General features: G+C 41.5%; 1 protein-coding gene across 1 annotated transcript in view; it reads left to right on the plus strand.

Annotated features, from left to right (window-relative positions):
* The window catches only part of LOC129718649 (uncharacterized protein DDB_G0283357), a 272,216-nt gene that overhangs the window by 235,344 nt on the left and 11,564 nt on the right, over positions 1-25,308 (plus strand). The window contains exon 6 of the mRNA XM_055669632.1: positions 3,827-4,406. Coding sequence (XP_055525607.1) covers positions 3,827-4,406 — 580 coding nt within the window. The remainder of the gene's footprint in view (positions 1-3,826; positions 4,407-25,308) is intronic.

The following is a 25,308-nucleotide window of genomic DNA, read 5'->3' on the forward strand; positions in this document are numbered from 1 at the left end:
CGTGTGTGTGTGTGTTAGTAGCGCGTGTGTGTGTGAATAGCGCGTGTATGTGTGTGTTAGTAGCGCGCGTGTGTGTGTGTGAATGTGTGTGTGTTAATGTGTGTGTGTTAATGTGTGTGTGAATGTGTGTGTGAGTGACGTATGTGTGCATGTGTGTGTGAGTGGCGTGTGTAAGTGGCGTGTGTATGTAAGTGGCGTGTGAGTTTGTGTTTGTGTGTGTGTATGTGTGTGTGTGTGTGTGTAAGTAGCGAGGGTGTGTCTGAGGAGGGTGTGCTTGTGAGTAGTGTGTGTGTATATAGCGTGTGTGTATAACATGTGTGTGCAAAATGCATTCATCCGAGGTAAATTTATGACAATACTTTTATAGGCAACAAGTTAATTATTTTTTCTATTAGTTTGTATGTTATGGTTTATGACAGGTGTATGTGTTTTTCTGTTAAGTGTTCATGGATTGTTGTGTTTGGTATTTGTACGTTTGGTGTGTGTTATATACTATGGCTATGGCAGAATGAAATCTTTACACCCACAATAGTCCCACGTCAAGCCTACGTTAGTGCACTCAAGCACATACCCTTTAACTTTTTTTATTTTCTTAATGATTTTGTGAAAATTTGGTGTTTAATCCGTGAATTCGTCGTGAATATTGGCTTAATGAGATGAATAATACTACACCACCCACTCCAACGCGCACGATAAGAACGACAACCGTGCGCCTCCTTTAGCTGTTGAATCGATGGAGACGCAAGTGTTCTAGAGAACATGATGAACGGAAAATTTAAATCTAGAGCTCGAAAGTAATTTACATCTAGAGCTCGATGGTAATATTTATTCTACAAAATTGTGCAGTATAATGGAGTGCGCTTTTACTATAATCATAAATTATGGTATCCAAAATTTTTGATGAAATCTAGCATCTTACTTTTTTATCTTTGCAGAAAGAGTTAAAGTATGTTCAAAGATGTTGTAGCCTCGTCCATTGTGCGCTATTTTGTAGAAAATTTATTCTTTCTATCTTTCAAAATAATTGCCCAGTCAACATTTTCATACGTATAATAATGTTTCGATTCCAATATCCGCACTCATATATATCATACAAACTCGCATTTGATGCACAAAAACAGCATATGCGTACTATTTTGGCGGTGATATACGTACTGAGGAATAATGGTATGCAATTTATTGATATACGTATTTATATACGAAAGTTTCCGATTGAAAGTGATTTGTTTCACACTTTAGTACAATTCTAAGCCTACAATCGTAAATCGGTTAGACTCCAGCATGATATACAATCAAAACTGAATTTTTGCGCATGATTGCGTGGTATACGATTTCGACTTCGTCAAGATATATTTGCGATAATTTTTACACATTGATATACGATTTGTAATTGAATGGGTGGTTAAGAGCTAAGCAAACGAGTATACACAATTTTAGACTCGTTTGTATGTAGTAAGCAGACTTTTTATTAAATTTCAAATACGACTTATCTGAAGTAGAAATGTCTTTAGAGAACGTCTATAAAATACGTAAAGCTTGTGGGGAAGCGGGCGGCAGAGCGCTACAACCCATAGGGAAAATTCTGAAGATCTCTAAAAATAATCTATAAAAGGAAGGGGGTTGAAAATATTCAATCTACATGAATAATGGACGGTTCCCTAGTTGTTTTATGAAAAAAAAAATTTAAAAAAAATTACAATATTTGGAAAACAAAATAAATTTGTAGCTAACAACTGCACCTCCTCTGATGAACAATGGAACAGCATTTTAATAACAAAATAATAATTTAATTTTTTGAATCTCGATTTTCCTAAGCAATCACATTCAATGCTTTCATCGTTCAATGTTTCAAGTATAGTCGTTAAACTGTAATTAATGGGTTATTGTTTTGTTACTCTCGACTCTCGAGCTCAAAAAATTTTAAGATTTTTGAAACTTTAAGACTTTGAAGTTTTAAGATTCAAGGGTTTCATTTTTTTTTCTTGATTCCGAGTTTGAAGAATTTAGCCCATTCAAGATTTAAGGGTTCCAGAAATTCAAGGACATGCAAACTCTGGATTTTTATAATTTGGAATTGATAATTTTTGAGAATTAGTTACAACCCCAACCTTAGGATCAATATATAAGTATTCCAGGACTTTTATATTTTCGATTTTCAGGATTTTATGACGATAGCATTTGAGAATCACGGGATTTCAGGATCGCAGAATTTCCAAATTTTGTATTTTTTAAAGTCCTGAGATCGCCGGATTTGACGATTTTAAGATTTTTAACTCATGTTAATTTGGATCTTAGAATGACAGAGTTTTAGGATTTCAAAATTCTTGGTTTCTAGAATTTCGAGATTTCAGGAATTCAAGATTTGAACATCAGGAATTTGAGATTCTAGAATCACAAGATTTTGAGATTTAAAATTTTTTATTGTTTTTAAAATTTATAATACAGGCTTCATTTTCAAAATATGAAAATTTTGAGAGCTTCCGAATTTCGGTGTTTGTAAAGTTCTAGAATTTTTATTTTTCAGTACTTTTAGACCTTCGGATTTTTAAATTTTATAGAATTTCGAGATGAAGGTATTTTTGATGTCCAAGATTACAGGATATTAGCCTGTAGAATTTTAAACTTCAGAACATTAGGATATTATGACCTGAGGATTTTAGAATTTACGATTATATTACACTTATTACAGCGCGGGGGATACGCTGCGTGCAAAAAACACGCAAAAAACGCTCGAAAAACGCACAAAATTTAGAAATCTGTTAAAAACAATCCATTTGTTATATAAAATATTTGAATTTTATCTAATAACCACTTTAGAAAAAGACTCAAAAGCTCAAGGATGGTTGGGTTGTAGAATTTCAGGATTGCAGATTTTTTGAGTTTTACAGGACCAGAAGGTTTTTGGGATTTCAAGATCAAAATATCTTATGATCATAAGATTTTAGAAGTGAAGACTTTCAGGATTTCGAGATTTAGGTTTTTTTCAGGTTTTAGTATTCTAAGGTTTTGTGATTCTAGGATTTACCATTTTTGGAATTTTGGGATCTTGGAACTTGACGATTTGAAAATTTTAGGATTATGGGATTTCGGGATTTTGGAATTAAAGGATTCATGAATTAGAATTTTGAGACCCTGGAATTTTATACTTTGAAAGGATTGTAGCATTTCCGGATTAAAGGATTCAGGATTTTCAGAATGTTGGGATCTCAGGATTTCAGCATTTGGGATTCTTAGGATGTCCAGATTTTGGAATGTTAGAAATCAAAAATGGGAATTCTCAGTTTTTAAAATTTTTTTATATTAGTGTGTTGAGATTTCAGTATCCTACGAATATTCTTGAAATCCTGAAGCTTTCAGATTTCACCGGGTCTCGTTAAAATTACCCCACCCGTATAGAGGAAGCAAATTGTTCAGACAGATACCTTCACACGTTGCCTAACGCTAAAAGAAGTTATAGTTTTTCATAAAACCCAACGACGTTTCTCGGAGCTCTACTATAAAATTTCATCACAATCCAGACGGATGTACACTGCAGTATCATAACCATAACGGAAATCGCATCATATTCCGAAAACCGTACGACAGGCTGTCGCATCTTGAGACTAGAAAGTGCGCCACTCTTACACGATCTGAAGAATTCAGATTCAAGTAAAGTGGCTGCGCTTTTCTATCTTCAAAGACGTATCATATTTGCCCGACAAATTGAACCGAAAGCTTGCTTGTATGCGGTAAAGATGATACCCTTTTTTCTAGTTTCCACATTCTGCAGTTGAACCCCTCCTTTTTTGTCATGCTCTAATACGTTTCATATCCGTTACCATTTTAGATTCGAACCACGTGACAAGTTCCCATCGCTGGGGGCCAACGCTAGCGGGGCCAATCTTGGTTCGTCGACGTCAACTTTATCAACGCTGGTGGAAAGTGTAAGTGGTGTTAGTACAAGCACCGTCAACAACGGACCGATCGACCAAGAAACGGCCCTCATGCTGCTCGATTGTGGCAACAATAATAGCACCAACAACAATAACCACAAACAGCAGCTCAATTTCAACCTTGGCAGCGGTGCTGGCAATCTGTCATCATCACCTTCGGGTTACCGATTAAAGTACGGCGCTGGCGGTGGAAGCGGTGAGGGTGCTGCCCTGGTACCCAAGTCGGAGAGTCGATTTCAGCAGAACGGAGAAAACGATGCCAATTTCAGCAACCAACACCAGCACCCGGGATACACCGCAACGGGAAACCCCGTGGTGCCACATCGAACCGTCAGCATTAGCACCACGGCCATCATTTGCGGTGGCGGCCGGGATGGCAGCCGAACGCCGGTACCGGGCCGCGAAGCACCGGCATCGGATGACGCCAAGCAACAGCGGCTGCGAACGTCCAGCATGCCGGGGGAGAATCGAAAGGTAAGTCCGACCGAGCGAGGGCGCGAGCTGCCAAAAGCTTTTAAGCTGCTTTTACGGACCAGTTGGCTTCCTTGCGATGCTATTTCTCGTTTTTTTTTTTTGCTTGATACTTCTGAGAACTGATGTGAAGCGGAATGCCATTACACTTTTCAAAAGTAGACGGATGAAGAAAACGAAGCTAGATTTGTGTCATTTGTCATTTGACTTCACGTTGTGTCAGATGCTGATGCAATTAGAGAATTTAATATTAAATCGCAGCTTATGTCTTTTTTTCCTCTTCTTCTCTGATGGGATTGGTAACTAGTTTTTCCGGAACGAAGTTCCCGTACAACAAAGGGGAAAACTTCCGTGAAAAACCACTCGTGGAAGATTGAAAGAATATGCACTCAAGTTTAGCTTTGAATCGGTGTAGAAGAGTATTGGATCCAGATTAAAACTATTGGAAAAAGATAGTAAAATTTAAATCGTATAAAAAAAGGATGTTTGCCCTGACTCGTTGTCCTGATTTGGGCTTGCTTCTGAAGGCCATGAAAACTAAACAAAAATATCTCCAAGCTTTGATCTAAACAGCCAAAAAAGCTTTGGCGCTGGCGGGTTTCCGGCAGAGTAACAGACAAAAATCATTAGTCACAACTGGCGGCAACAAGTTGCTTACCAGGATGTTATGAAATATTATCGACAATAATGCCAACAGATGCACCATGGAAAACCTAATCCGGTAACGTTTGTGGCCACTCTCATTTAAAAGGTTGGTTGATTAGGGGAGCAGGGAGAAAAGCTTCACCACTGCATCATCATAAGCGGTGTAAAAGTGCACCAGCACCTGTGTCTGAAGGACTTCTCTATCACCGGTTTCTACGAGCGACAATTTGCAGCAGCAGACAAACTTTTCTCATCACGCCCCATCTATAGCCAAATCACGAACAAAACCCAGCGAGCAAGCGAAGCGAGCATAGTTTGGAAAAGTGTAATTAACTCGAAAATTTAATCTTTGCGTAAAATGTTACGATGTGCATATGCTTGTGCATATCATCATCTCCTGCTGTTTGCCACCGAATCATGTTGGAACGCTTCTCTCTTTCGTCGGGATTCGGGAGGAGCTCGAGGAAAACCTGTTCCGTTAAGCGAAGTTTTCGAGGTTGAGGTTGCTAATGAAAAACACGCAACTGCAGCTGCTGAGTCAAAACAAAATCATATTATTTTAACTTTTTTGTCGTAATACTACGAATCACGCACAGTAGCACGGATTATGTTGGTTGAAATGAACCGGAAAGAAATATTCTAGAAATCGAACATGTTTGAATTTAGTAACATTTTTGCTTTTGAGTTTCCTTCCTTCCTACCTTTCTTCTTTCTTATCTTAAGAAGTAGTCGTTCAGTGGTTTCGCCATTTACATAAAGGGCTTTTACGACTTTCATAGATCAAGACGGATGGGTCGAAGTACTCAGAAGTCTTGAAGAAGATGAGGGGGGAAACCCAGCTCAAGGATCTGGGGGCGGATGTGCGGAGTATCCGCCGATCTCGCACTGGCGAGATGATACTTGAGCTCCGGAAGGACGCCAAGAACAAGGGGGCTACTTACAAAACGGTAACTGAAAAGGTCCTAGGGAAGGAGGTGCAAGTGCGGGCACTCACCTCAGAAGTGACTCTCCAGCTTAAAAACCTGGACGAAATCACTGAGGGGTGCGACATTGCACAAGCCCTAAAAGCGAAGTGCGGGGTGGAGGTGGCTAAGGAGTCAATCCGCCTCCGCAAAGGTCCGGCGGGGACCCAGATAGCTACCTTCCGACTACCGTCGGCGGACTGTATGACTGGTCTGTATGTCCTCTGGGCATACTACAGCAACCAGACATTTGCTTCCGGTGCTTTGAGGGCGGACATAAGTCCTGGACCTGCAAGGGGCCCGATAGGAGCCAGCTGTGCAGGCGATGTGGAGGTGCAGGCCATAAAGCAAAGGACTGTGTGGAGTCTCCCAAGTGCATGGTATGTTCCGGGAAACGGGACGCCAAACACTTTATGGGAGGCCCCAGGTGCCCAGCCTGTAAGCCGGCTGCGAAACCACGGGCGTAAGGGTGACGCAACTGAACCTGAACCATTGCTTCGCGGCTCAGCAGCTGCTACACCAAGCAGCCACTGAGTCGTTGTCGGACATCGCCGTCATAACGGATCCCTACCGCATCCCTCCCGGAAACGGTAACTGGGTTGCGGATAAGTCCAGTTTGGCGGCCATATGTACGACGAGCAAGTTCCCGGTTCAGGAGGTTGTCTCAACCTCAGAAGAAGGGTACGTAGTTGCTAAGGTAAACGGAGTGTTCTACTGCAGTTGCTATGCTCGTTGGTCTACCGAAAGGTTCACCCAGATGGTCGACCTCCTATCCATGGAGCTAACGGGCCTAACGCCGTTGGTGGTGGCGGGCGACTTCAACGCTTGGGCTGTTGAGTGGGGAAGTCGCTTCACGAACCAGAGGGGCCAGATCCTGTTGGGGGCTTTTGCAAAGCTCAACCTAGATCTGACCAACGTTGGGAACAAAAGTACATTTAGCAGAAATGGTGCGGAGTCGATCATCGACGTGACGTTCTCCAGCCCAGGACTGATCAAGAACTGGAGGGTAGACGATGGCTACACTAATAGCGACCACCAGGCGGTCTGTTATAGTGTAGACAACAACGAGAGGCGGCAAGCGACGGGTAGAGCCAACACTCCGACCGTTCGCGGGTGGAAGACATCGCACTTTGATGCCGAGGTATTCGAAGAGGCAATGAGAAGGGAGCGCGAGGGGGGCAGTTGGCTCCGCCCGACTGCTGACCAACTAGTTGCTATGCTATCGCGGGCGTGCGACGCCACCATGCCTAGGACTCGCCAACCTAGGAATGGAAAGCCACCGGTTTACTGGTGGACGGACGCGATAGCCGACCTTCGCAGTGCGTGCCTCCGTGCAAGACGGAGGATGCAGCGTGCGCGAAACGAAGAAGAGAGGACAGAGCGCCACGCAGCATTCAGTTCGGCAAGATCGATGCTAAAGAGTGCGATAAAGGCCAGCAAGAGGGCCTGCTTCGATAGGCTATGTGCGAGTGCCAATACAAATCCGTGGGGTGACGCCTACAGGATCGTAATGGCCAAGACTAAAGGCGCGCTGGCGCCTGCAGAGCGATCACCAGCGATGCTGGAGCGTATCATCGAGGGACTCTTTCCACGCCACGAGCCAAGTCCTTGGCCTCCGGCAGTCGAGTCTCACGTCCGACGTTCCAGTATCTCAGACATAGACCAGAGATGGTCGGCCAACCTGCCGAGCATCCAATCCGTGAGCGACGACAGCCGTGTCGAGGCAGGGGAGGAGGCAAGGGTTACGAATGAGGAACTCATCGTGATCGCCAAATCCCTAAAGGTGAGCAAGGCACCGGGACCGGATGGTATCCCTAACCTGGCGATCAGGCTGGCGATAAAAACGGCCCCCGGGCTGTTCAGGGTGCCTGGATGATTGTCTCTTTCCGGACAGGTGGAAGCGGCAGAGACTGGTCTTATTGCCGAAGGCTGGGAAACCGCCAGGGGACCCATCGGCATATAGGCCTATCTGCCTGCTGGACACCGCGGGCAAGGTGCTTGAGAGGATCATCCTCAACAGACTGGTGAGGTACACGGAGGGTGTACACGGTCTGGCAAGTAACCAGTTCGGCTTCCGGAAGGGCAGGTCCACGCTGGACGCAATCTCTTCCGTCATCAAGACGGCGGAGGTAGCAATCCAGCGCAAGAGAAGGGGAATACGCTACTGCGCAATCGTCACGCTCGACGTGAAGAATGCGTTCAATAGTGCCAGTTGGGACTCCATAGCGCTCGCGCTCAGGAGCATCCATGTACCGGTGTCGCTGTACAAGATTCTGGAAAATTATTTCCAGAATCGAGTACTTGTTTACGACACGGAGGAGGGTCAGAAGTGCGTCCCAATTACCGCCGGAGCTCCGCAAGGTTCTATCCTGGGCCCGGTGTTGTGGAATGTCATGTATGACGGAGTGTTGAAACTCAAGTTCCCTGTAGGGGTTGTGATCGTCGGCTTTGCAGACGACATAACGCTGGAAGTTTACGGCGAGTCTATCGAGGAGGTCGAGTTGACGGCCGCGCACTGTATACGCAAGGTCGAGGAAACTGGAGCTCGCACATCATAAGACGGAGGTCACGGTTGTGAACAACCGTAAATCGGAGCAACAGGCGGTGGTCAGAGTCGGAGACTGCACCATCACCTCGAAGCGATCCCTGAAACTCTTGGGGGTTATGGTGGACGACAAGCTCACGTTCGGGAGTCACGTCGACTATGCCTGTAAGAGGGCCTCATCGGCTATTGCAGCACTATCTCGTATGATGTCCAATAGCTCAGCGGTTTATGGCAGCAAGCGAAGACTTCTTGCCAGCGTGGTTTCGTCCATACTTAGGTATGGTGGGCCAGTGTGGTCCAGAGCGCTAGGTACTAACAGTTACCGTGGTGAACTGGAAAGTACCTACAGGCTCATGTGCATGAGAGTTGCGAGTGCGTATCGTACGGTGTCATACGATGTAATCTGTGTCTTGTCCGGCATGATGCCTATCAGCATCGCCATCAAGGAGGACAGAGAGTGTTTCGACCAACGTGACACAAGAGGCATACGAGGTACCAGAAGGTCATTCTCGATGCTCCGCCGGCAGCGGGAATGGTCCAACTCCACAAAGGGCAGATGGACGCACCGACTCATACCGGAGATATCCGGCTGGGTCGGGAGACGACATGGTGAAGTGAAATTCCACCTCACACAAATCCTGTCAGGCCATGGTTGTTTCAGGCAACATCTGCACAGGTTCGGACACGCGGTGTCCCCCATGTGTCCCGAGTGCGTGGAGGAGGAGGAGACTGCTGAGCATGTCTTCTTCGTATGCCCCCGTTTCGCAAGAGCGAGGAGCAACATGATGGCTGTGAGCGGGCCTGGCACTACTCCGGACAATCTAGTCCGGAGGATGTGCGACGACCCGGACATCTGGAACGCGGTCTGTGCGGCCGCCTCTCAGATTGTTCTGGAGCTGCAACGTGTGTGGCGGGCCAACCACCAACACGCCAGTGGTAGCTAATTACCAGTCTCCAGGTAGTTAGCTAGGAGGTTATAAGAGTAAAGAGGGTGCATCACGCACAAAAGCCACTCCCCGACGTAATACTTAACCGTCGTTCCGGGAAGACCAGGGCTGGAGACTGGAGGGGTTTTAGTGGGTCGGGACAGGGATCAGTAGGTGTCTGGGCGAGTGTAACTACCCCAGCATCTCTCCCCTAGTCTCATCCCCACACCCTGAGTTCTCTTCTCAGGTGTCTGTTTGCAGATTTCCCCGCCACCTTAAAAAAAAAAAATAGATCACAAAACGTTTTCCGCTTTTAAACTTAACTGGTAAAACTTGGATTGCTTCATATTGTTTTAATTATTAATTTGGTCTTGATTTTATTTAAAATGATGTCAACACTTTCAGTTTTTTAACGTATTCAACATTCTTATTCGTCTTGTTTTATTCTTATCGCGTTTAAAAGCTGATTTTCTGTAGTTATAAATTAAACTTTAATCAGTTTACATCGTTATTGGGCTTCCTTTGGAAGTATTCTCGCGTTACTTATCAAAAGGACACATTAACAATGAGCGATTCTCTTCTCTCTCACTCTGTTTCGTTAATTACAGCGTCACCATAAAACTTTACGAACTAATTTCATTTTTGTCATATGACTTACATTTAAAGTTTTTAGTAAAGCGGGCAATGTTTGCGAGAATGCGAAAAACGAACGGAATAGAAGGTGTGACTTTTAGGCTCAGAACCCGCAGTCTCCGTTGTCTCCGGCAAGGTGTTTTGGCCAAATAAACTACTGGGAAAGGTATAACTCGCCCTAAACCAAGATCGAATCACCCTCTACTATTGTGTTCCCATATCCCAGCACGCCACGATGAACTGGACACACTGCCCTGTGGGAGTTTATTTTTGTAACTGAGAGAGAGGTTACACATTCTATTCCTGTTCATTTTTCGCATTCTCGCAAACTACATACATTGCCCGCTTTACTAAGTCTCCATAAAAGTTTCAAACGATTTCGTACTACAATTCGAAAAATTATGAAATATTTAAAAATAACTTAGTTATTATTCGAAGAGAGAGTGAACGAAGTCTCTCAATGTTACTTAGCCTCTTTCGAAAAATTGCGCGAGTATTCCTTGTTTAGGTTTTTTAATAATTGGTTTATGGTATTTTTCATTAATTCTGGAAGCAGTTTTGAGCCATTTTTTTCCGATATTATTTTTAACCCACGATTATGTCTTGCGTCATTTGAAAAAATAACGGAAGCCCGTCTAAACTTTTGTTTTCAAATAATTTTTGTTGAAATTTAATCAGCTTTTTGCAGACTGATTATTTAATTTATCGTCTTGGCTTTTATCATCCTCCTTGAATCATTCAGTGGTGTTGCCAGAAAACGATTCTATAGGAAAGATGGGTAAAATCTTGGGAATTGCGTTTTAAAAGGTCTCAGGATATCTTTTACCAACGACATGAAAATATATGTCGAAGTGAAATGCTAAGAAGATGCTCTACACCTTCAGTTGGAGAATTTTGTAAAGTGGTGCGACATTAACAGGATGCCTCTAAACCCAGATAAATGTTTCGTGATTTCGATGACCAGAAAAAACGCGGCCCATAATGTTCGACTATCACCCGGGTGCATTACCGATCAAGCGAGAAGCATGTGTGAAGGATTTGGGAGTACTGATCGATAGCCACCTCACTTTCAAGGGGCATATATGCTACATTGTTGCTAAAGCCTCCCGAAATTCAGGACTGATTATGAGAATTGCCAAGGGCTTCAGAGACGTGTTTTGTTTGAAAAGTTTGTACTGTTCACTAGTTTGCTCGATGCTCGAATACTGTTCGGCAGTGTGGCACCCTCATTACCCTAATGGTGCCAAAAGAATTGAAGCAATTCAATGGAGATTTTTGCGTTTTGCTCTTCGTCATCTGCCGTGGAGCGACCCTCACCAGCTGCCCAGTTATGAAAATCGTGCGCAGCTCATCGGCCTCGATCCGCTGCAAATAAGACGTGAATAATCATTAGGACCAAATTGAGTCTGTTTGATGTTAATAAATTATATTATAATATTATCTTGTTGGAAGTAATCAAACTAGACAATGATTGATTTCACTTAACTCGGACACGTTCCAAACATCCCGGAAGTGACAGAAAAGTAACGCTTCATGTGTTACATTCGATATTTGACAGACGCGAAGTGGCAGGGCAATTTTCTTACGCTATCTTACAGGGGAGGGAAAGGGGTGAATTGATTATCTTACGTAAGAAAAACATTGTTGATGCAGATGTTCACGGTAAAATTCATGGAAGGAAATGACGGAATTACTCGAATAAGGGACTGAAGAGGACACGAAGTACTGTGCTTGCTTCATAATGATAAAACTAAAATAAAAAAAACCATATATGCTGGCAGTAAGATCTTACTAGGGGGGACGGTGGGTATCAAAAAATCTTACAATGTCTCACAAGGGGTAGAGGGGGTGTCGAAAAAGTGGAGAAATATGCTTACGTAATTATTGAACGGCCCCTTACCTCTGCATCTCTAACGACCATAACGGAGAGGAAGGTACTTTTTTATCACCGTCGTTACTGACGGATTTTCATACTTTTACCTTTCCCTTTTTTTCTCTCTCTCTCTCTCTCTCTCTTCTATAGATTCTACTGTTCTTCTTGACCGAGCCTTGTTTAGTTACCTTGCAAAGTATCGGGGCAATAATAACTGCCTAGAGAGGTATTCATAAAACTCTGTTCGACTTCTTTGACGTGGGACTACGTTTGTGTTTTCTATGCCAGATTACATTTTGTAAAATTGAAAATGTAACTGGCAAATGTTGCGTCAGATTTCAAACGATCATAGCAAGCGAAAGATTTGATGCATCTTAGTCATTCATGTGTCGGCGGATAGATAAAATGTGTGACAATTGTTTGAAATAATGTTAACATTGTTGCTCTACTGCTTAATGGTGAAAATAGGTGAAAAGTTTAAAGGTCAAGCTTTCTCATACATTTTTATTTCTATTTATTCATTTCTATTTATTTACGTCAATCATAGTAGACTACATCTTAAAACTATTGCTAACATCACAAATATAGTTATTTAATTATAGTGTTCATTTTTTTTCTAAGAGCATTTCGCGACCTCTTGAAATCAATACCTTAACAATATTTATTAAAAAGACTCATCATACTATTAACTGGCCCGGCCATGGCATATTTTGTTCTATAAGAATGTAATACAAAAATTTTTCGTGTTCTAAATGAGCGTGTAGGAGCATAAAAGTTAAGTTTTCCTAGCAAATTTACCGAACATATACGTTGTGAAACTAAATCGTTGACAAGAGTTACCGAAGCAATCTCTTCTTTTTTCAAGCGTTTCTATATTAATGAGCATGCAACGCGATTCATAACAAGGGAGAGGAAATGAGTTCCAACCTAGTTTTCTTAGAGCATATAACAAAAATTGTTTTTGTACGGATTCGACTCTATTGGATTGGACGTCTTGATAAGGCGACCAAACAACACTACAGTATTCTAAAATAGATCTAACATATGTAACAAAAAGAGTTTTAATAGTATACGGGTCTACGAAACGATAACTGAACCTTTTTATAAAACTCAGCATACTGATGGCTCTATTGATGATCGTATTGCAGTGTTCAATGAATGTTAACTTAGAATCCATAATCACTCCTAAATCTCTTATTTGATGACACCTTTCTACAATTTGATGTCCAAGAGTGCAACTGGAATGTTGCATTTCTTTACGTTAAGATCAAGAAGACTTCTTTTACACCAAACGTAGAAAATGTCAACCTCTTGTTGGAATTGTTGGATGTCTGATTTGTTTCTTATTACCATGTACAATTTCATGTCATCGGCATATATCAATGCTTTGAGACGATTCAACACAAGGGTAACGTCATTAACAAATAGAATGAAGAACAAAGGGCCTAAATGGGAGCCTTGTGGAACTCCAGATGTCACTTTTACTGGTACCGAGAGGTGTCCCTTAAACCTAACCGTTTGTGTCCTATACGTCAAATAAGATTTAATCCATCTAAGTAGCTCTGTCTCAAATCCCAGTTTTTTTAATTTGAACATAAGCATGGTAATATCTACTCTGTCAAAAGCTTTGCTAAAATTCGTGTATAGGGTTTCCACGAAGTTGCCTCTTTCCATAAACGCAAGAGAGAAATCAACAAATTCAAGTAAGTTGGTAGCCGTAGACCTTCCTTTGTAAAAACCATGTTGGTTACACGTTATGCGCTTCTTTACTTGATTAAATATTTTTTGGTTTACGATAGCTTCAAAAATTTTGGGGATACATGATATTATTGCAATGCCACGATAATTTTTTATGTCAGATCTCTTACCTGACTTGAAAATCGGTATAAGAAAAGATTTTTTCCAGACTGATGGAAATTGTCCGGACGTAAGGAATAAGTTGAAAAGCCAAAACAATGGTTTTACGAAAACAGGAGCAAGATTTTTCATAAGTGAGGGTGGAATTCCATCTGGTCCTGGACCTTTTGAAGCATCCAGTTCTTTTAGTGTTGCGAGGATTTCTTGAACAGTTATTTGTTTGACAGATACGTTATTTATTTGTTCATGCAAGTGCGAAAAGTACTCAAAGTCCCTAACTTCGTCGCTATTTTTATAAACGGTTTGAAAAAAAAACTCGCAAACTTGTTGCAGATTTGCTTTGAGTCAGTACTGGCAAAGTCTTCATATTGCATGCGAGAAGGGAAGTTATTAGACTTCATTTTATCGTTTGCAAATTTAAAAAACTGTTTTGGGTCTGATTTATTGTTATTTTCTACCCTTGTGTTGTAATTCTCATACGCTATAGATATTTTAGTATTCAGTTCATTACATATCTGTCTAAATTTCCTTGGTCTTTAAGTTTTTTGTAAGTTTTATGAGCTTTTTGTTTCCTGTTCTTTAAATTTTTAATTTCTCTGGTAAACCAAATGGGATCTTTTGAGCTAGCCATTTTCTTTTTTGATTTTGGTACAGTTGAGTCTAAAACTCCGTACAGTGATGATGAAAAAATATCAACTGCTTTGTTCATATCTGTTTTTTTAATTTTTTAGAAGTGACTGCCAGTCGATGTCAGTTAATTTACGATTGATTAGTTCAAAATTTGCTTTAGTGAAGTCATATTTATATTCAGGCTCATGATCAGAGGGTCGTGATGTCTCGGTATCAATCATTAGCGAGTACTCAATTGCAGTATGAAATTTTTCATTTTTCCATGGGGGATAGTGGGGTGGAAAGTAAACAGATACGAAAATATGGATTTCACCCTTCAACAGAACTTTGACCCAGACATCTTCAAATTCGGCATGTTTCTGGGTTATGATTTGCTCAGAATCATGCTGAACCCCAACAGCCACAAGCAATCCTCCACCTGATTTCTTATCAGATAGTGATTTATCACGATCGCTCCTGAACACATTAAAGGAACTGTTGAAAACTTCTTCACTTTTAATATCTTCGTTCCAGTTCCTTTTTTTTTTTTCGATTGAGTATGAACATCCACTTATTCTGTTATTAATGTGATTAATTTTGCAGTGCACTCGGGAGCGACTTGAAAACACGTCCGAACTGATTGACGATTTAAACTGATCTCCCTCGCTATTGCCTTGATTCCCGAGCACGGATAGCGATTACAAGGACGGACACGGACGGACTCGACACAAAAGACTGCGTGTAGAAAATTCAACTTCATTTGTGTTCGTCACACGGTAGCGAGTGGAGTATAGCTGTTAGAGGTATGCGACAGTAACAAGTACCATCGTATGCTTTGGGATATTTATTATGCAAATTTATTATGTGCGGCCAAGCAAAATATTCGGTGCTACCGGTGGTGCGATCATCAGCGTTCTATAGCACACATTTCTATTTGAAAATTATGGAATCAGTTCTTCTCAGAACTATGAATGCTTGAAGATAAGAGTTATGAGAATTTTCGCAACTACTACCACTGTGAAATTTTTATGTATTTCTCAATAATCGTTTTTACAATAACGACCAAGACACCAAAGATTAACGGTTGGGTTGTCTATGAACAGTTAATCGCAGCAAGATATAGCCCTCATTTTAACCCTCCAGTGCCCAAGTTAATTTTCGGGCGGACTTCGGAAAAACCACTATGAATTTTTATAGACATTTTTTAAGTATTGATTGAAGCTTTTTAGAGATTCAACTGTAGACCGTCTAAAGGAGGCACAGGGCACTAGATGGTTAAGAAATTTCACTGCAAAATTGGGTGATTTTCCTGTTCAATTATTTCTTTGTACCCAGTTGAACACCGTTATTGGTCCAATATTGATATCGCAGATTAGTTAATATAGAACCAGGGTAAGTTTCGCATCAGAAAAGCACAAATTTTCTTTTGGTGCTCATGACAATAATTCAGTAGTATTAAAGGAGTTTTGTTTCGTTTCTCTTTTTCTCGAATCTGCGTCGCTCCACCTTCAATGCAAAAATCTACGCTCAACTCAATACAAAAGACTACGTGTAGAAAATTCAACTTCATTCTTGTTCTTAACACGATAGCAAATAGAGTTAAAATCAATATTTAGTAGAGCGTAGAGTTAAAAGTAGAGTTAAAATCAATATTCATATTTGTCTTACGTCACCATTTCATACAACCCCTAGGGCTGTACTGCCGTTCCAAGCATAGTTGAGGAAAGGGTCGAATGGGGGGATGGAAAGGAGCTCGAGATATTAAAGTCCCTCTGACACCGAACGGTCTGATTCTACTAAGATTCGTAATAATGACCATTCGCTTGGTAAAGCGGACGCCGTAACCTTTAAGCTACAAGCTTCTCCACTTGTCCCACAAGCAGAAACCAGGTTGAAAACGAAGTGTGCTGACTGCAGTGATGCTCAAAGCGGTTAAAGAACGTATCCGGCGAAATCCAGTCCGGTCGGTAAGAAAAATGGCTCGTAAAATGAACATGAGTCCTCACACTATGCATAAGTAAATCAAAATAAAATTTTATTTTTTTATTACTTTATTAAGGTGGCTTCCAGCCACAGGCTGGTTCGCCACCAAATCAAAAATTACCTCGGATACGGAACTTTCAAGAAACAAACTGAAGAAACTACTGAAAGCGCACGCTGCTCACAACATATTTTTTGCAAACGAAAAATTGTTGGCGTTGGAGGCTGTTTTAAACAAGCAGAATGATCGTGTATATAAAGCATGTCTTCGGGATATTCCAGCCGATAAGAGAGGAGTGGAACTATTCCAGAATGCTTCTGAGGACAAAGGAAAGTTGCAACTGCTACTCATCGATAGGAGTGTGAAAATTATTAAAAAATACTATCTACAACACGTCATTAAAGACCACTGGCTTCATTGCACACTGTTTCCAAAGCTGCAAAAATGTGATCGAAATTACTTTGATCCAGAAAAAGTTATTTTAGAGCCGTAGTGCCTTCAGGAAATTTGTTCCATTGATTATTCTCCATTTTATAGAAGTTGCAATTTTGGGATCCAAACAGTGAGAAACGAATTTTCCTTTTTTTAATGTTAGCATATAGGGTAGGGAACATATTCTAAGCAGCTTTAGGAACCGCCTGTGTATTCAGTTTCCAGTTTCCATCTGTTTTGCAGGCGTTTTTTTCAGCACTCGAAGTGGCTCCTGAATGGCTGCAATATAGGTCGATTTGTTTCAATTGCAATTGTTCACAGATTTCTTTGTGATTAACGGTATTTTTTATATTCGTAAGACAGCTAGACAATCAAAGTTTTCGTTTCCATCATTGAAATTGTCGAAATTGTTAAAAATGCAGGAGTTTGAGGCCTGTTTTCTTCGACTGATTAAAATAGGCGCTACTGCTTAAGCCGTTCCCTACCCTCAATATACACTTTGTTCAACAAGGTCGTAACACATTTTATAAGAAACAACTTTGTCAAAGACATCGTACTTCTATCTGCCTATTTAAATGGACTTTTGTGAAGTTTTCTACAGATTGCCACTAAAAAAAAATTTTTTTTTTTTAATATAACATTATGTAGTGATTTTATACAATTTTTCAACGCTCTACAATGTTGTTTGCTATAACAAAACAAACAATTTCACCAAAGAAAGATTATTTTTATCTCTCATATTTCTTTGGCTATTTTTACTACAACAATGTAGATTTTTAGAGGTAATCGATGGAAAACTCCGCAAATGTTTATTAGAATAAATAGATAGAAGTATGATGTCTTCAATAAAGTTGTTTCTTTAAAAATGTGCTACAACTTTGTAGAACAAAGTGGATTTGTATATTCCAAAATGTGAGAAGTAAAACTCGTTCTTCACTGTGCAATTAGCCATGGAATTACAACTTCTATAACATGGAGAATAATTAATGGAACAACTTTGCTGAAGAAGTTACGACTTTAAAACCATTGTTTTTGGGTCAAAATAATTTCGATCACGTTTTTGCAGCTTTGAAAACAGTGTGCGGAGTTAGTTACCCGATCTTCCCTGCCAAGATGTTGTTGATGCCGGAACGGGCGTATTCGGCCGTCCACAAAGTGCTGCTTGATATCTGTTTTCGACGCAGTGGGGTAACATTCTTCGAACGCGCACACTGTTTTCGCCATCACGGTTCGAGTTCGACTGATGCTGTCCAATTTTTTCTGCTCACTCATAGGTTACTATGATTGATGCTGCATGGGTAGTTTCCTCAGTGCCTGTGGAAGTAAACCCATGAAAAATCGGCAATTTTTGTCCAATATTAGACGCTAAGCTTAACTTGTCTGCTCACATCGACTTCAGAATCAAAAAGGTATGTAGGGGAGAACCGTACAAGACGCACCAGTTGGGTAAGATGTTCCATGCTATTAATTCCCCAAAATACTCACATATGTGGCTTTTTATGACGAATTTCTTTGTTTTTCTCATATAAATCCAGCTTTTCTACACTTCTCATACAAAAAAGGTGTGCCATATTGACTAAAATACTTAAGAGCCAGTTCGCGAAGACCGCAACTAGGTCTTGTTTCGAGGTTTTCCGATTGGACTGAAACTTTCAGGGTTTGTTTATCTATATAATAGAGCAATGTTTTGCATATTATCAGATTTTTTGAAAAGGGGTAAGTGGGGTAAAATAACCCGCCAAAAATTATGTCAAAAAACTGCTAAAAACGTAAAATTGCTATAACTTTGAGTAAACTGAACCGATTTTCATGATAATTGGCATGTTTGTTTTACCTTATAAATGGAACAAAAAGAGGGCTATTGCAAGTTGCTGTCGAGAATACATGCTGAGAAATTCGAATTTTTCTAAAAATAAATGGTGATTTTCACAGCTGTTTTTCTCTCACCAACAGATCTAGGATTAAAATCCAAACAATACGTTTTGTAGTGCAACTCCAGAGCTTTCATTTGATATATAAAGTAAATGCGCCGTTATAAAGATGCGTGAGAAAATCCAATTTTTCTATAATATGTTTTCGACCATTATTTTGTACGCATTATGCGAGAAGCGTTACTCCGCTATAGTTTTGAGTTTTGTTGAAATTTGGCATGCTATGTTAAGTCCGACCCAGGACCAATATCAATAGTTACTAGAGCAACGTTTTCTTAGAAACCTAATATAATATTTAATCAGAATTAAGAGAAAATTTGATCATTCGTTATCAGTTGCTTGAAGAGCTAACACTCGTTAGTTTCTTGTTCTCCGAAATTCATGATTCGAGATCAAATACTTAGAACATGCTAACTATACTATATAAAATTTAAGGGAAGACGAACGAGGTACAACTGAATTCGCAGTGGATTATCACTAATCAGATTATTTCTTAATAAGTGAAACTGCAAACGTGAAAAAAATGCGAAATACAGCAAAGTGTCAAGCTAAATAGAATATCATGTCTGATTGAGTAAGTGAAAGTTTTGATAATTTCTTAGTGCAATTTTAAAGAAAACAACAACTGCCGCATCTACAACGGCTGAAACTGAACTGTATTGATTGTTTGCGTAGTTTTCAATCAGGTGAGTGAATTTTCAAATAATTAATTAGGGGCCATCCACATACCACGTGGACAGATTTTTAACGATTTTGAGCCCCCCCCCCCCCTCCCCCTCCGTGGACAACTGCGCATATAAATTCTAAAAAAATTGTATGGACCGTGGACATTAGCCACCCCCCCGCCCCCCCAAAGCTGTCCACGTGGTATGTGAATCATTTTTCCACCAACTTACAGTAAAAATGGCTACAGAATGCGCACTGGATAGATTTCTGCTTGTGGTAAGCATCAAGGCCGGTGTAACACTATTTCCCGAGTGGATAGTAGGTTCCTGGGTGACAAAGGCATAGCCATAAAGGTTGGGGGGACGGGGGGTGGAGGGGAAGATAGTTGGGATTGATAAATTTCCCATGGAAGGTAATTACACAGACAAACAGACTCGATGACGATTTCATCGACCAGAAAAATAACGATTATTTTGAAATTTTGCTTAGTGAGCAGTTATGCCGCTTGTGTTGCTATAAGCAAGCGTGCACATTCTTTTAAAAAGCAGAGCAAAGCCTTGGTGCTACATTCCGTATCGGAACTCGACCTTCTGTTTTATTATACACAGACTTCGCAGTCAACTGTTAAGTATACAGGACAATTGCGGGGCTAGCGCTATGATTCTACTGACACTAACAGTCTCTCCCGAGCCGGGACTCGAACATACGACGACTGGCATGTTAGGCCATTTTTTTTTTTCATTTTATCGTGTTACTTCGAGAGTAAGCCGAAAGTAATTACATATGTTACGATGTGAGCAGTTTTTGAACACAAAATTTTCGAGAGCTTGTTTACCCCACTTACTCTTTTTTTCCAAAAACCTTAAATTTCGATATAACATTGCATAAACAAACGTAACCTGAAAATGACAGCCCAATTAAAGAACAATGACACAAAACGGAGTGACGCTTCTCGCACAATGGGTACAAAACAATGGTCAAAAACATGTTATAGAAAAATTGGATTTTCTCACGCATCTTTATAACGGCGCATTTTCTTTATGTATCAAATGAAAGCTCTTGAGTTGCACTACAAAACTTATTGTTTGGATTTTAATCCTAGATCTGTTGGTGAGAGAAAAACAGCTGTGAAACACAGCTGTTGTTTAGAAAAATGCAAATTTCTCAGCATGTATTCTCGACAGCAACTTCCAATAACCTTTTTTTTGTTCCTTTTATAGAGTTGTTTTTTGACATTAATTTTTGACGGGTTATTTTACCCCACTTACCCCTTTTCAAAAATCTGATAATATGCAAAACATTGCTCTATTATATAGATGATCAAACCCTGAAAGTTTCAGCCAAATCGGAGAACCTCGATACAACCTCCCTTGTAAAGGTGGTTGCGGTTCTCGCGAACTGGCTCTTAAAAAACTGCGCAATTGGCTGTGGTTCTGTCCAACATGTAATTATTCACGCATTTTATGTAAGATTTCCTGATTAACTGACTTGTAAATAATACAAAAAACTGTGATTCCCCGACCCTTTAAACTTTTGGAATTTATAATACGATGAGTATTTAAATTTATTTAGCTAACTTTCATCAACTTTTACCTAAAAACGATTATAATTAAAATTGGGGCAGAATGCACTAAGAAGCGCTTGCACGAGTTTGCTTGGCCATTCCATTGCTATTGATTTTACTTCTGAGACTTCAAGAACTTCTCACTTCGCGTGCTGATTTCTGCTAGTGGCATGTTAGCCTTCTGCTTTGGAGCATATTGGCCTATGTTGTGGTGCGTTTTGGTCACGGGCTTGTTTGATGGCAATAATGATTTTTACCAAAAAAGACATTGATATTGAGTATTTTAGAAGTTACTACCACATGAACATGCCTCAGATAGATCCTACAATTATCCTACACATTCAATGTCGCTTAAAAATTATTAGAAGCGCTGTAAATCGCGAAAATGCTTTACTGGTGCGTCTTGTACAATCCTCCCCTAAGGCCTTTGGTCGATGTAGATGAACAATTGGTAAAAGCACATTCCGCGTCGAACACTCGACAGAAACGGACGTGCAAAGTGGTCGTTCTATTACAATCCGGTCCGTGTGTACGAATAGCCAAACAAAAGAGTGTATTATTCGCGCTAAAGGCCAACTAGATTGTGAGTTGTGTCGATACGTTCTGTACCCAGTTCACAACTTTGGCTGTATTGGTGCAAAACACCAGCTGCAGTTTTGATCTGTGCACCGTGAATAGATCTTTTTAATCCAAGCCCATCAGTTGACAGTCGAGTCCGTGTCGCTGTGCTGAGTGATCTCACACCCGGCTCACTGCTGGTGGCTGTATTGGTGCTGCTGTACTGGTGCTGCTGGCTGCTTTGGGTGCAGCTTCGAACGATCGGACAACCACTGCTGGAAGGAAGAAGTAAAGAGGTACGTGTTCTTGTCGGCGCTAGTGCGCTAGTGCGCTACATTTAGCGCAATGGATATAGATCCCTCGCCTCCCGTGCCACAATCCCCGAACCCCCCTGACCCTAACCCTTCTGTTACCCCCTCCTTTGATCATTCTCCAGTCCCCCCTCGCCCCAGGCTTTACCCGGACGGATCTCAACAGGGCAGCTGTACTGTTTATTTTCGTCCAAAGGCAGGAGTGAATTCAAAGCGTTTAAACATACTGCAAATTGCTAAAGACCTGACGAAGGGGTACAAGGCCGTGACCGAAATTTCCAAGGTCCGACCTAACAAGCTCCGTGTCGTGGTCAGTGATCTGGCACAGGCCAATGCTATCGCTTGCTCTGAGCTCTTCACACGCGAGTATCGCGTCTACATACCCGCACGAGACGTGGAGATCGACGGTGTCATAACCGATTCGAGTCTGTCTGTCGAATGTATCCTAAAAAGCGCAACCGGTTGCTTCGAAAATACCGAAACACAGGCGAAGATTTTGGATTGTAAGCAATTGCGGTCCATGTCTCTCGTCGGCGGTAAAAAAGTTTACACTCCGTCAGACTCGTTTCGCGTTACGTTTGCCGGATCTGCACTCCCTAGCCACGTCTCGATCGACCGGGTTCGTCTGCCTGTGCGATTGTATGTACCCCGTGTTATGAATTGCACCAATTGCAAGCAGTTAGGCCACACAGCCGCCTACTGCTGCAATAAGGCAAGATGTAGCAAGTGTGGGGAGACTCATGCGGAAGATTCTTGCAGTGTTAATGCTGAAAAATGTATTCACTGTGGGGAAAACCAGCATGAGCTCTCACATGTCCGGTGTACATGCAGCGCAGAGATAAAATCAAGCGGTCACTTAAGGAGCGTTCAAAGCGTTCTTACGCTGAGATGCTGAAGAAGACCGTGACCACTTCTACCATAACATCGAACCCCTTTGATCTGTTGCCCTCTGATGAAACCGATTTTGACGATTCATCAGCGGGAGCATCTTATGCCAATCCTGGGGAGTCTAGGAAGAGGCAAAATGTTTCTTCTCCTAAACTTCCCCGTAAAGGTCCTAAGATTTCCCAAAGTGTAATGAAAAGTACGAACAAACCAAACAGTGCTGCGGAAAAACCGAAGCAAACTCCTCCTGGGCTTGCAAATTTAAAGTCCCAGAAGGAGTTCCCAGCACTGCCAGGAACATCTAAAACCCCAGTTGTTCCTTTTGCACATCCAGTTGATGAAACAAACTCTGGATTAGTGAAATTTTCTGACATTGTGGACTGGATTTTTGAAAATTTCAATGTACCCGATCCAATAAAAATTTTTCTTACAGCATTCCTCCCAACAGTTAGATCATTTTTGAAGCAGTTGACTGCCCAATGGCCCCTCCTTGCAGCGATTGTATCCTTCGATGCCTAATTCAACTGCGTATATGAAGGATTCTATCTCTGTCTTACAGTGGAATTGTAGAAGTATTTTACCAAAAATTGATTCGTTTAAAGTTTTGATAAATAAAAACAAATGCGATGCATTTTCCCTTTGTGAAACTTGGCTTACTTCAAATATTGATCTCAACTTCCATGATTTTAATATTATTCGCCTTGATCGAGACACCCCATATGGAGGAGTACTTTTAGGGATTAAAAAGTGCTATTCTTTCTATCGTATTAACCTCCCCTCGATTCCAGGCATCGAAGTTGTCGCATGTCAAATGACAATACAAGGTAAAGAGCTTTGTATTGCCTCAATATATATTCCTCCCAGAGCACAGGTTGGGCAACGGCTGCTCTTTGATTTAATAGAACTTCTTCCCTCGCCACGTTTGATTTTGGGAGACTTCAACTCTCATGGTGTGGCTTGGGGTTCCCTACCCTACAATGATAACCGCTCCTCTTTAATCTATAACCTTTGCGATGACTTCGACATGACTATTTTAAACAACGGTGAAATGACACGTATCCCGAAACCTCCAGGGCGCCCAAGCGCTTTGGATCTATCCTTATGTTCGACGTCGCTACGGTTGGATTGCACATGGAAGGTAATCCTTGATCCTCACGGTAGCGACCATTTGCCTATTCTTATTTCAATTAATAACGGGTCAACTCGCATGCGACCAATTGACATTCCGTATGACCTCACACGGAATGTCGATTGGAAGTTATACGAGGAAATGATTTCAAAAGCGGTCGAGTCGATTCAACATCATCCACCACTTGAAGAATACAACCTCCTCGCGGGCTTGATTCTCGACGCCGCGTTGCAAGCCCAAACGAAGAAATATCCCGGCGTAACGATCAAAGAACGGCCTCCCACTCCGTGGGGGGACCAAGAGTGCTCCACGCAAGAGTCTACACGCAAAGATCCGACGCGTATCTGACCTTCCGGGATACAGACGATGCCGACGACTTTAAACGTTATTCGGAGCTTGATACCAAGTTTAAAAGCTTGACTAAGGCAAAGAAACGCGGATATTGGCGTCGGTTCGTAAACGAGACGTCGAGGGAGACATCAATGAGCACTCTTTGGAACACAGCCCGAAGAATGCGGAATCGCGTAACGGTCAACGAAAGCGAGGAGTCTTCAAGTAGCCGGGAAAGTATGTCCGGACTCTGTTCCTGAGCAAAACATTGTTCGCGATGCGTCTCCGGGCCACGACGCGATTGAATCACCTTTTACGATGGCAGAATTTTCAGTTGCCCTCCTGTCCTGTAACAATAACGCGCCTGGGTTAGATAGAATCAAATTCAACTTGTTGAAGAATCTACCCGGCAATGCCAAGAGGCGCTTGTTGAACTTGTTCAATAAGTTCCTGGAGCAAAATATTGTACCGCAGGATTGGAGGCAAGTGAAGGTGATCGCCATCCAAAAACCAGGGAAACCAGCTTCTGATCACAACTCTTATAGGCCGATTGCAATGCTATCCTGTATCCGGAAATTGATGGAAAAAATGATACTTTGTCGTTTAGACCATTGGGTCGAATCAAATGGTCTACTATCAGATACTCAATTTGGCTTCCGCCGTGCCAAAGGGACGAATGATTGTCTTGCGTTGCTTTCAACAGATATTCAGCTGGCGTATGCTCGCAAAGAACAAATGGCGTCTGCGTTCTTGGACATTAAGGGGGCTTTTGATTCCGTTTCTATTGACATTCTTTCGGGTAAACTTCACCGACAAGGATTTTCTCCAATTTTGAACAATTTTTTGCACAATTTGTTGTCCGAAAAGCACATGCATTTCACGCACGGCGATTTGGCAACTTTTCGCATTAGCTACATGGGTCTTCCCCAGGGCTCATGTTTAAGCCCCCTTCTTTACAACTTTTATGTAAATGACATCGACGAATGTCTGGCAAACTCATGCACGATAAGACAACTTGCAGACGACAGTGTAATCTCTGTTACAGGAGCCAAAGCTGCCGATTTGCAA

The sequence above is a fragment of the Wyeomyia smithii genome, chromosome 1, assembly GCF_029784165.1.
Source record: "Wyeomyia smithii strain HCP4-BCI-WySm-NY-G18 chromosome 1, ASM2978416v1, whole genome shotgun sequence".
In the NCBI taxonomy this organism is placed as follows: Eukaryota; Metazoa; Arthropoda; class Insecta; order Diptera; family Culicidae; genus Wyeomyia; species Wyeomyia smithii.